The sequence below is a fragment of the Lycium barbarum genome, chromosome 3, assembly GCF_019175385.1.
Source record: "Lycium barbarum isolate Lr01 chromosome 3, ASM1917538v2, whole genome shotgun sequence".
In the NCBI taxonomy this organism is placed as follows: Eukaryota; Viridiplantae; Streptophyta; class Magnoliopsida; order Solanales; family Solanaceae; genus Lycium; species Lycium barbarum.
In genome coordinates, this window is record NC_083339.1 from 128,701,097 (window position 1) to 128,714,804 (window position 13,708).

Genomic DNA, 13,708 nt, shown 5'->3' on the forward strand with positions numbered 1-13,708 from the left:
TTATAGTATTTACCTTTTGTAGAACGTGCCGTAACTCGTTGTAATGTTAACATTTATAAATGAAGTTAGCTCTAATTTATTAGCATTGCCTAGTATAGGATTAAAGTTAGCAAAATCCGAGTACTAACTTGTAGAAATATTAGTAGTAGATGTTATGCTAAAAGATTAGTGTCATGAGAAATAGTTTACTTTTGTTTTTGCTGGAAATAAAATAAAGTGATTATTCGTGCCAGATTAATTAGTTCTTTCTTAATATATATATATATATATAGATGATTTCTTTTTCAAGTTCTTAAGATGACTTGGTATGCATTTTCAATTTGAGGATAAAATAAAGAATTTAGAAATTTTACCTACTTGGATAATTCTGAAAAGTTGCATATTATAGCACTCTAATTTTAACTACTTGGACAAAAAGGCTATCAAGTTCCTCGAAATATTGTTAAAATTTTCAGCTAGATTCTTCCGTCTTCCCATTTCCAGCACCTCACCCAAGAGGTCGGGAAAAAAAATTCACATATCATTATATTACAAATAAATGTATTTTTCTTTATTTATTTATTACATTGAGAAGACAAAAAAAATCACAAAGTTATACATTACTCCTATATTTCTAAATAAAAAAAATGAATTGTTATTTATTTTGTTGGATCCCACATCATTGAGTTTAAGGGTATTTGGTCTCCTTATATGAAATGGGGCAATCCTCCTATTATGAGCTAGCTTTTAGGTTAAGTTAGGCTCAAGATCCATTTCTTTAACATATTAATGACATTTATGTTTCTATGCTGTTTTTTCATCTAGATATGTCTATTGCAACTTAATTTGTCAACTGAACAACCAGCCACTGAATTACCTGTCTATGTAGTTTTTGCTCAATGTGTTAATCTGTTATATTTAACAGGTTATTATCATTAACTTATGTCTACCAATAATCGGATGGCTAAGGTTTCGGATAGTTGTAATAATAATTTAACTAGACTTGATAACCTAAGCACCTCTACTTTGGATATTAGTATCCCCAGTTGACCACGAGTGGCGGAGCCAGGATTTTCAGTAAGGGAGTTCAAAAATATGAAGTAAACATACGAAGAAGCCAAGAGGGTTCAACATCTACCATATATACATAAAAAATAACTTTAACCTTCAATATACGCTGTAATTTTCTGCCAAGGGCCGAACCCCCTCAGTTACACTTGGCTACGCCTCTGTTGACCACAAAAAAAAAAAAAAATTCAAATGGCTACAAAGAGCTTGCCAAACTTACACTAGCAAGTACAAAAAAAATTCTACCAATTGAGAACTGGAGGCTGTATGTTGATGTTAATTAGCCAATAATGAATGGACTCTTTTTTAATCACTTGTTTGCTATAAATAGGTGGAGGAAGATAGACCCTCCTTACCCAAAAAAGAAAACAAGGTAATTTATCACGATCAAGAAAGCATCCGTAATGGCTGTTCACAAAGAAGTCAGTTTCCTTGCTCACCTAGCTACTACATGTTCTTGGTAAGATTTTCCATTGTCCTTTTTCTCTTTTCTTCTTTGATACATACAGAAGTAGTGTTGCTTTTCCTTAATATAGAGCTATATTTGTTGTAGGAATGTTTCTACTTGTAAGCAGTACGGTGGAATGCGGCAATTTTGCCTATGGGATATGCCCGCGTTCAGAAGGGAGTCCAAAAAATCCCATATGCACCAACTGTTGTGCAGGCTACAAGGGTTGCCACTATTACAGTGCTGACGGAACTTTTATTTGTGAAGGAAAATCTGACCCCAAAAAGCCAAACGCTTGTCCCTTCAATTGTGATCCAAAAATTGCCTATTCAAAGTGTTCCCTTCGAGAAGGAAAGACGCTAATTAAACCCACCGGATGCACCACCTGTTGCACGGGTTACAAGGGTTGCTATTATTTCGGTCACGATGGCAAGTTTGCCTGTGAAGGAGAAAGTATTGAACCCAACGCTTGTACTTTGAAATGTGACCATAAAGTTGCTTACATGACTTGCCCATCTTCTAAATTGACTAAGCTTAAGCCAGTTTGCGTCAATTGTTGTACCGCAAAAGCGGGTTGCAAACTCTATGGTCATGATGGATCTTTACTTTGTACTAGAGAGCTTACCAATCATTAATAATCCTCATAAGGGATCTGATGCTTTCTAATCAATCTATAATTATGTAGTTGTCTAAAGATGAAATAAAAGTATGACGATATATGCATTGTCATGCTAATCTCTGTAATGTGGCATTGGAGCTTTTCCACAGCTTGCGCAAGAGATTAATAAAGCATTAGTTTCTTTTAATTACTTCTAAACTCTAGTATTAGCTAGTTTACTTAATTACTTCACTTTGAGAGTCAAAAGTGCACAAACTTAGTATTGCAATTAATCCAAGGGCACAATTAACACTAAAACGTTGAAGGCCATAAAATCTTTTAACTGGCTTTAATTAACATTTATTTGTATAAAAAGAATTAATTAACGGTTCGGCAAGATTTTAAATGGTAATCGAACTGAATATAGTGAATTAGGAAAATGGAATACAATACCAAGGAGAATTTTTATTTTTTATTTTTTTTGGAGTGAAGTCAATACCCGTTAATGTAATTCATCAACTTGATGCTCTAATCGACTTTCATGCATGCATAATTGCTGAGGGAAATATTCTATATAATCACTAATTTTATCATTCATTTGCTCACATCCTAGTATATTATTTAATCACTCAGCTTTCATAATGAAATCGAATTTCACTCAGCTTTCATAATGAAATCTAATTTTTCTGCTTTTCATTTCACTCCTCTTTGCCACCAACTGTTTGACAAATTCAAGACTTTGCGAAGCAACCAAACCCGAACCCTTACCGGTACATGATTCTAATGGAAATATGTTACGAGCGGGAACTAATTATTATGTCCAACCAATTTACCCAGACGAGGCCTGGGGATTTGAATTAGCCACCATTATCAATCATCACAAGCCGTGCCCACTAGGCATAGTTCAAGAAAACCTTTACCCTAGCACCCCAGTGTTATTTTCATCAGTGAATCTTAAAAAAGGCATTATTATTCCCTTGTCCACTAACTTTAACATTGACTTTAACTAGTCGTACACAGTGATACTAAGTCCAATGGTGTCATCTGGACTATGGGCCCTTACAATCGACGGACCCAAAGCTACTTTTTATTACTCGGTGAAGTGAAAGGAAATCCTGATCGAGAGACGATAAGGAATTGATTTAAGATTGAGGTGTTTGGTGATAATTATAAGATAAACTATTGTTATTGGCGGATCCAGAATTTTCACTCAGGGTGTTCGGAAAAATAATTGAACCACTTGAGCTAGCCTTTTGCATTTGTTCAGAGTGTTCAAAAGTTAATATATGTACATGAACACAAAAATTTACCCTAAATACATACTGTAATTTTTTGCCCAGGATGTTCACCCGAACACCCTGGGCGATGACTAGATCCGCCCCTGGCTATTGTCCATGGGTGTGCAGGGATTGGAAGGTAATGCGCATGGATGTTGGCGTAATTGAATATAATGGGCAAAAGCGTTTGGGTCTAAGTAGTGTTCCGGTTGAAGTGACGTTTGTGAATGATGCATGAAATTAGTCTAAGCAACAATGCACAACTAGTTGTGAATTGTGATAACACTACAAAACAATGGATAATGTGCGGAGGTTAAAAGTCACAATTCGCAGAGGTTTTAGCCTCTTTTAGCAACTAGCGAAGGCTAAAACCTCCGTGAATTGCTACTTTCAACCGCCGCAGATTATCCATTTTTTTTAGTGACATTATAATAACATAGTCGTATAACTACTTATGCAATTAATAATTAATAATTAATAAGCCGGTATGGCATGACCTAAATCTGTATTTTTCTCTATGCAACCCATAAAACAATCATGCTTGAAATTTATGCAATTTGAAGTATATCAATTTCTTAAGAGTTACTCCCTGTGTTCCATTTTGAGTACTACTACTTATGTAATTGATCACTAATAAGCCGATGACTTTTCATGGGTGTTTCAGTGTTTGTAAGCAATTGTTGTTCTTGGCCTAAATCTGTAGTTTCCTCTATGCAACCCATAAAATAATCATGCTTGAAATTTATGCAATTTGAAAGTATTTTCTTAGGAATGACTAATGATACTCTATATCACTACATAGGCATAACATTGAAAGAAAATAATAAATTATACGATGGAACAGTGAGCAGAGAATATAATGGAAATGATTTTTTAAGAAAAAGGTATGTATTCACAAAGCTAATAACAAAAGAGTGTAATGGAATATTACTCAAATCATAGTATCTCTTATTAAAAAGGATTATTAATTACATAGCTTAATTTGTCTGGACCGGATACATGGTCTCTAGGTAATCATTTTAGAAAGAAGAAACAATAAAAACAGAAGGTACAGTACATCATATAATATTAAGCTGTAAAAATTATCCAAGTTGCTTTCATTCTTGGCAAGATCATTTGTCAAAATAATATTTGAATGAAGATTGTTTGTGTTAGTTAACATATTGATAACTAAGACATGTTTTGTTAGAAATAAAGCACGCTTTCGAGAAGGAAATAAAGTGACAAATGATCTAGCCAACAATGAAAGCAACTTGGATAATTTTGACAGCTTGATATTATTTTGGGCAACTTACATAAATAACTATTTTTTAGAAGCAATTAAGCATTCGTAACTATCTTTTTCATTTTTACAATTCGTAGCTACCATTAGACATTTTCGCTGTATTTGAGCGTATTTGAATACACGGTTCAGTTATATCCAACCTTATCTGATGTCACGTGTATTTAAATGTATTCACTTTATTTGAATGTATTTCAACAAAATTTCAAAATACACTGTGTACATTAAAAATACATGTTCGAACCTACACGGGCAAAGCCTACACCCGATAATCACTCCAGCACAGCCGCTTGATGTTGTATCATGTAGCTACGAAATGAAAATGTAGCTACGAAACATAATTGTTGAAAATAGTATTTATTATCCATAAATAGCTCTTAAAAGTAATTATGTCAAGTAATTATTCCTATTATATTTTACAGTCCGTTTCTATCTATGTTGGGATTAAGTTCATTTCTATTGCAACATCCAGCCAACTTTGAGTTCATTATTTTTGCATTATAATGATAAATAGTTTAAAATAATTACAACATAAAATTGAAGTGCATGATCACAATCAAAAGAGAAGTTTATATGACGAGGTTAAATTTCAAGAAAAGTCTCTGAAATTATCCTAAAATATTACAAATAATTATTAAGTCCAACATTAACTCTAAACAGCTCAAGTAAATTTTTTGACTTTATTTCCATTTCTGCCCTTCATGTTTGCAAAAGTTAGAAGTCTCAAGGGGATCCATAGGAAGGCCTTCCAGTGAGAACCAATTGTATTAGACTACTATTTATATTTCCCAGCATACTCATGGTATTAAATATTTAAATGTCCTAATCAATTTTCGCATAAATTTACTTCTAATAATCTGTTGGCATTGGCTCTTGGAATTTTGCTTTACCCTTTAAAACCATTAAAGGAATGTGGATTGCAATCCCATGCCAGGGCACAAGATAACCGGTATGATTTTAAAACAAATGAATTTATCAGTGGCTCAATTGGTATGATTGAATATATTGGAAACGGAATACAATGCCAAGGAGAAGAAAGAATAAAGTTCAGTGAAGTCAAAATCCGTTTACTTCAATACAATTCGATTTGCTAGTGGTGGAAAAGCACTATATAATGACTTATTAGTTAGTTCATTTTGTTCACATCTTTACATTCTTAAATCAGAACTTAACAAACAGTGTAATTTGTAAACATCAACCTGGCAATGAAGTTGATAATTCTGCTTTTCGTTTCGCTTCTCTTTGCCGCTAACTGCTTCACAAATTCAAGATTTTGTGAAGCAGCCGAACCCCCTGCAGTGCGTGCCAGTACTGGAAAATTGGTCCGTGCAAGAACTTATTATTTTATTCAACCAGCACATCGAGAAGTCGATGGCTGGGGGTTTCAGCTTGGCCGTACTGGCGGGACGGATAAGCGTTGTCCAATGGGCATAGTTGGACAAGACTATTACAACGGCACTACAGTACAATTTTTTACCGGTAAACTCTAAGAAAGGCGTCATTCGCTTATACACCGACTTGAACATTGATTTCAACACGTATACTGTTTGTGATGGATGGAATACTGTCTGGAAGGTCGGTCAGTACGACCAACCATCCGGACAGTACTTCGTAACACTCGGTGGAGTGAAAGGAAATCCTGGTCGAGAGACGATAAGTAATTGGTTTAAGATTGAGGAGTTTAGTAATAATTACAAGATTAGATATTGTCCATCCGTGTGCGGGGATTGCAAGGTCACGTGCAAAGATGTTGGCATAGTTGAATACAATGGGCAGAAGCGTTTGGCGCTAAGTGATATTCCGGTTCAGGTGAAGTTTGTGAAGCTCGTACAGTAAAGTCTCTCGTGAAAAAGTTTAAGCATGCAAGACTAGTTTGATGACGCCTTTGGTGTGATAATAAAGCAATTTAGATGTGTGGTGTGTGTTTGTATTTCTTTTCTATGAAGTGCCATGTGTGTGTATGTATTTCTTTGATAAATAAGTTCTACTATATGTAATAAGCCGATGAGGCCTGATCATTATGGGTGTTTGTGTCTATCTCGTAAACAAATTGTTGGTAATATAATAACAGTTTTATGTCTACTTTTATAGAATCTTCATGAGTTTAATAATAATAATAATACTGACTTAGTATTCCCACCAAAATATTGTAACTCAATTCCTCGAACAAAATATGAGTCCAAAACTTCACCAATAACATCTTCCTTTAACAAATTAAACTTCTCTTTTATAACTAAGTTGGGACTTAGTCTTTTTCTTTATTATTATTCTCACCATTCTCTGTTTCCACAACACCAATCTCACTTGTTTATGCACACTATGATATTTTTGTATATCAGGTGCTGAAGAAAGACTTATATATTTATAGGTATAGGGCTTCCGATAGTATTTTCCTAGGATGTATACAAATCTCATTCCTACCCCTCCGGCCCACCCCTCATAGTATTCTCGTAGATTATATACAAATTCTTTTGGGATACTATTTTCAGTTACATACCAAATGCAAGAAATTAAGTAAATTTGAGAACAAATTTTCATCCGCGAAATAAAAAGATGAATCCCCGCTACAAAAAAAAAAATTGACTTGACAACTGAGATGCTTAGACTATGTATGGAAAGTTCCCATAATTTTAATGTCTATTCAGAGCTAACAACAAGATAAGCTATAATTGGCCGTCTTACATAACAACTTGGGCTAGTTTTTATAGTATTTTAACTTTATTTAGTAGTAGAACTTTCCGTAACTCATTATAATGTTAACATTTATAATTGAGATTAGCGCTAATTTATTAGCACTCCCAAGTATAGGATTAAAGTTAGCAAAATGTGAGTACTAATCTGTAAAAATATTACTAGTAAATGTTATGCCACAAGATCAGTGTCACGACAACATGAAAGCAAAATAGTGGACTTTCGTTTTTGCTGGAAATAAAGTGATTGTTCATGCCAGATTAGTTATTCTTAAAAGTCCCCTCATTTCAAAATAAATGAATTTTTGAGACTTTTTCTTCGTCCAAAGTAAGTAAATTTTTCAAAATCCAAGAGGTTATTAATTGAATTTTTCCAAAGTTACTCTTCTTTTTAATAATTTTTCTAAATCCCAACACCCCACTATTTCAACCTTTAAGAAAAGTTTAGGCAAAAGACATCGGGTAATTTAGGCCTTATTCGTCTGCACTTAATGGAGGTCTGAATATGACTAGTTCAGAGCTTAATTTATTAAGTGCATTTGTTTATATTAGGGAAAAGGGTCAAATATACCCCTCTACTTTAGTTTAATAGTTAAATATACCCTATGTTAGTCAAAGTAGATAAATATACCCCTTGCGTTAGTCAAAGAAGATAAATATACCCCTTCTGTTAAGAAAGTACACAAATAAACCCCTCAGTTGATAGAATCCCCAATTCCACCATTAATTACCCAATTTGACTTTAAAAAACTCATGCCCAACCCACTCCAACCCGCAAATTAAATTCTTTCCACGCAAATATACCCACCACCACTGCAACCGACCCAACACAACCACCACCACCATTTCCACCACCACTGCCACCTATGTACATAGATCATTCAACCACGCATGCCTTTCCAACATCAGGAAATGTTTATTAAGAATATAGTATTATCATGAACAATAAAACACAACATGGACAAAGACATTCAATAAAATGATCAACAGAAGGGATGAAACTGTGGGCGAAAATTGGAATTTACTTGGACAATTGAGGATAGTACAAAATTTCCAGCCCTTGCTTTAATTTTTTTTTAATCAGATATTATGGGAATTTTTTATTCAGAGATGAATTCATAAACATGGTAATGGAAAATTTCCAGAACAAAAGGACAAATTCATGTCTAACGAGAAAAGAAGTTCATGCACTTATCACTAATCAGCAAAATGACGAATTTCATCACAGACAAATCTAGAAAATTGAATCTTTCCACTATGCATCTGAAAGATAACATGGCAAGTCTAAGAGGATTATAAATACTACACCAGATTGAAGAGCAACATAAGCTGCCATTTAGCACGTCAGAGATCCAAAGGAAGGAAAAGGACGAAATATGGTCAACCATATGGGGAAGTACTAAACAGTGGTGGCGATGGTGATGGTGGTTGTGTTGGATCGGTTGTAGTGGCGGTGGGTATATTTGGATGAAAAGAATTTAATTTGCGGGTAAGGGTGGGTCAGACATGGGTTTTTTAAAGTTAAATCGGGTAATTAATGGTGGAATTGGGGATTCTATTAACTGAGGGGTATATTTGTGTACTTTCTTAAAGGAAGGGGTATATTTATCTATTTTGACTAACGGAAGGGGTATATTTATCTATTGTGACTAACGGAGGGTATATTTAATTGTTAAACTAAAGTAGAGGGGTATATTTTACCCTTTTCCCTTTATATTAAGATCTAAGCACTTATTTGGTCTGAATACGTCTTAATCAGTAAGATCTTGAACAAAGTCTTAATATCTGTAAGATCTTGAACAAAGTCTTAATATCATTAAGAGGTATTTTTGTACGAATATGAAGTCACTTGTTTTAACTGAGTTAATAGTATGGCGCCTCGGCCCAATATAAATGCACAAATCGGTACACCGGTTTCTATCTATATTGGGATTTAGTTCCTTTCTATTGCAATATTCAGCCCAACTTTGAGTACCATGATTTTTTTTTTTCCTTTTTTGTACATTAATGATAAACAGTTTAAAATGATTACTACATAAAATTGAAGTGTGTGTGTGTGATCACAATCAAAAGAGAAGTTTATATGACGAAGTTAAGTTTAAAGAAAAGTCTCTGAAATTATCCTAAAGTTTTACAAATAATTATTAAGTCCGACATTAAGAGCCTGTTTGGATGGGCTTAAAATAAGAGCTTATAAGCCAAAAAAAAAAAAAAATTGAGGTAGGCTAACTTTTTTTTTTTTTGGCTTATAAGTTGTTTTCAGCTTATAAGCTGCTTTAGATAAGCTAAGTCAAATGGGTCCAATTATTTTTTTGGGCTTTATTTTATGCATAAAATGACTTTAAGCTGGCCAGCTAAACACTCAAAAAAGCTAAAAACAGCTTATAAACAACTTATAAGCCAATCCAAACGGGCTCCGACTCTAAACTGCTCAAGTGCTCGTGAGTTCGATTTCGTGCAATTTTTGTAACTTTAAAGTAAAAAATTTGACGCTATTTCCATTTCTGCCCCTCATGTTTGCAAAAGTTAGGTGTCTCCTAGGGGATCCATAGGAAGGGCGTTCCAGCGAGAACTAATTGTATTAGACTACTACTTATATTTCCCAGCATACTCATTCTATTAAATATTTAAATGTCCTAATCAATTTTCGCACAAATTTAATTCTAATAATCTACTGGTATTGGCTCTTGGAATTTTGCTTTACCCTTTAATACCATTAAAGAAATGTGGATTGCAATCCCAGGGCACAAGACAACCGGTATGATTTTAAAACAAATGAATTTATCAGTGGCTCGGTTGGTCTGATTGAATATATGGGAAACGGAATACAATGCCAAGAAGAAGAAAGAATAAAGTTCAGTGAAGTCAAAATCCGTTTACTTCAATACAATTCGATTTGCTAGTGGTGGAAAAGCACTATATAATGACTTATCAGTTAGTTCATTTTATTCACATCTTTACATTCTTAAATCAGAACTTAACAAATAGTGTAATTTGCAAACATCAACCTGGCAATGAAGTTGATAATTCTGCTTTTCGTTTCGCTTCTCTTTGCCGCTAACTGCTTCACAAATTCAAGATTTTGTGAAGCAGCCGAACCCCCTGCAGTGCGTGACAGTACTGGAAAATTGGTCCGTGCAAGAACTTATTATTTTATTCAATCAGCACATCGAGAAGTCGATGGCTGGGGGTTTCAGCTTGGCCGTACTGGCGGGACGGATAAGCGTTGTCCATTGGGCATAGTTGGACAAGACTATTACAACGGCACTGCAGTACAATTTTTACCAGTAAACTCTAAGAAAGGCGTCATTCGCTTATACACCGACTTAAACATTGATTTCAACACGTATACTGTTTGTGATGGATGGAATACTGTCTGGAAGGTCGGTCAGTATGACCAACCATCCGGACAGTACTTCGTAACACTCAGTGGAGTGAAAGGAAATCCTGGTCGAGAGACGATAAGTAATTGGTTTAAGATTGAGGAGTTTAGTAATAATTACAAGATTAGATATTGTCCATCCGTGTGCGGGGATCGCAAGGTCACGTGCAAAGATGTTGGCATAGTTGAATACAATGGGCAGAAACGTTTGGCGCTAAGTGATATTCCGGTTCAGGTGAAGTTTGTGAAGCTCGTACAGTAAAGTCTCTCATGGAAAAGTTTAAGCATGCAAGACTAGTTAGATGACGGCTTTGTTGTGATAATAAAGCAATTTAGATGCGTGGTGTGTGTTTGTATTTCTTTTCTATGAAGTGCAATGTGTGTGTATGTATTTCTTTGATAAATAAGTTCTACTATATGTAATAAGCCGATGAGGCCTGATCACTATGGGTGTTTGTGTCTATCTCGTAAACAAATTGTTGGTAATATAATAACAGTTTTATGTCTACTTTTATAGAATCTTCATGAGTTTAATAATAATAATACTGACTTAGTATTCCCACCAAAATATAGTTACTCAATGCCTCAAACAAAATATATGAGTCCAAAACTTCACCAAGAACATCTTTCTTCGACAAATTAAACTTCTCTTTTATAACTAAGTTGGGACTTTGGCATTTTCTTTATTATTCTCACCATTCTCTATTTCCACAATACCAATCTCACTTGTTTATGCACACTATAATATTTTTCTATATCACGTGCTGAAGAAATACTTATATATTTATAGGTATAGGGCTTCCGATAGTATTTTCCTAGAATATATACACATCTCATTCCTACCCCTCCAGTCCAGCCCTCATAGTATTCTCGTAGATTATATACAAATTCTTTTGGGATACTATTTTCAGTTACATACCAAATGCAAGAAAATAAGTAAATTTGAGAACAAATTTTGATCCGCTGAATAAAAAGATGAATCCCCGCAACAACAAAAAAAAATTGACTTGACTATTGAGAAGCTTAGACTATGTATGGAAAGTTCCCATAATTTTAATGTCTATTCAAAGCTAACAACTAGATAAGCTATAATTGGCCGTCTTACATAACAACTTGGGCTAGTTTTTATAGTATTTTAACTTTATTTAGTAGTAGAACTTTCCGTAACTCATTATAATGTTAACATTTATAATTGAGATTAGCGCTAATTTATTAGCACTCCCAAGTATAGGATTAAAGTTAGCAAAATGTGAGTACTAATCTGTAAAAATATTACTAGTAAATGTTATGCCACAAGAACAGTGTCACGACAACATGAAAGCAAAATAGTGGACTTACGTTTTTGCTGGAAATAAAGTGACTGTTCATGCCAGATTAGTTATTCTTAAAAGTCCCCTCATTTCAAAATAAATGAATTTTTGAGATTTTTTCTTGGTTCAAAGTAAGTAAATTTTTCAAAATCCAAGAGGTTATTAATTGAATTTTTCCAAAGTTACTCTTCTTTTTAATAGTTTTTCCAAATCCCAACACCCCACTATTTCAACCTTTAAGAAAAGTTTAGGCAAAAGACATCGGGTAATTTAGGCCTTATTCGTCTGCACTTAATGGAGGTCTGAATATGACTAGTTCAGAGCTTAATTTATTAAGTGCATTTGTTTATATTAGGGAAAAGGGTCAAATATACCCCTCTACTTTAGTTTAATAGTTAAATATACCCTATGTTAGTCAAAGTAGATAAATATACCCTTCCCTTATTCAAAGAAGATAAATATACCCCTTCTGTTAAGAAAGTACACAAATATACCCCTCAGTTGATAGAATCCCCAATTCCACCATTAATTACCCGATTTAACGTTAAAAAACTCATGCCCGAGCCACCCCATACCGCAAATTAAATTCTTTCCACGCAAATATACTCACCACCACTGCAACCGACCCAACACAACCACCACCACCATTAACCCTGAACTGCTCAAGTCCTAGTGAGTTCGCTTTCGTGCAATTTTTGTAACTTTAAAGTAAAATTTTTGACGTTATTTCCATTTATGCCCCTCATGTTTGCAAGAGTTAGTAGTAGAACTTTCCGTAACTAGTTATAATGTTAACATTTATAAATGAGGTTAGCGCTAATTTATTAGCAGTCCCAAGTATAGGATTAAAGTTAGCAAAATGTGAGTACTAATCTGTAAAAACATTTGTAAATGTTATGCCAGAGGATCACTGTCATGAGAACAAGAAAGCAAAATAGCGGACTTTTCGTTTTTGCTGGAACTAAAGTGATAGTTCATGCCAGATTAGTTATTCTTAATACTCCCCCCATTTCAAAATAAATTAATTTTTGAGACGTTTTCTTCGTCCGAAATAAATAAATAAAAATTTCAAAGTCCAAGAGGTTATTAATTGATTTTTTCCAAAGTTACTCTTTTTTTTTAAATAGTTTTTCCAAATCCCAATACTCCACTATTTCAACCTTTATGAAAAATTTTGGCGAAAGACATCGGTTAATTTAGGCCTTATACGTCTGCACTTGATGGATGTCTGAATATGAATGGTTCATAGCTTAAGTTATTAAGTGCATTTGTTTACACTAAGATGTAAGCACTTATTTGGTCTGAATACGTCTTAATCGTTAAGATCCTGAATAAAGTCTTAATATCATTAAGAGGTATTTTTGTACAATAATTTTTACCGTCCCTTTATCTACAACCACCAACTCTACCCCCACCCCCACCCTCACCCTCCCCACCCCACCCACCCTCCAATCCCACCCATGTCACACCCCGAACCTGGGCCTGGATGTAACACGACACGCGATGCCTAACTACATGTGACCGAGCAAACCAACTGGCTGCAGTACAAGAAAAAGGCTTATCTGCGACCAACATTTAGGGACGAGTTAATAATCCCGTCTCTAAAAGTACATTTTTTGGGATGAAATTTTATTCCGGTCCTGAATTCTACATTTTATTGCGACGGGATTAAAT

At 34.3% G+C, this 13,708-nt stretch overlaps 2 protein-coding genes across 2 annotated transcripts; both read left to right on the plus strand.

Moving 5' to 3' along the window:
• The first annotated feature begins 831 nt into the window (after positions 1–831).
• On the plus strand, positions 832–2,295 carry LOC132632433 (proteinase inhibitor type-2 CEVI57-like). Its single transcript, XM_060348358.1, has 2 exons — positions 832–1,500; positions 1,586–2,295. Exons 1-2 carry the CDS (start codon positions 1,452–1,454, stop codon positions 2,128–2,130), a joined length of 594 nt encoding a protein of 197 aa, XP_060204341.1. The 5' UTR covers positions 832–1,451; the 3' UTR covers positions 2,131–2,295.
• An 8,017-nt stretch (positions 2,296–10,312) lies between these two features.
• On the plus strand, positions 10,313–11,169 carry LOC132632430 (miraculin-like). Its single transcript, XM_060348354.1, has one exon. The coding sequence runs from the start codon at positions 10,357–10,359 to the stop codon at positions 10,984–10,986; it is 630 nt and encodes a 209-aa protein (XP_060204337.1). The 5' UTR covers positions 10,313–10,356; the 3' UTR covers positions 10,987–11,169.
• The last annotated feature ends 2,539 nt before the right edge of the window (positions 11,170–13,708 follow it).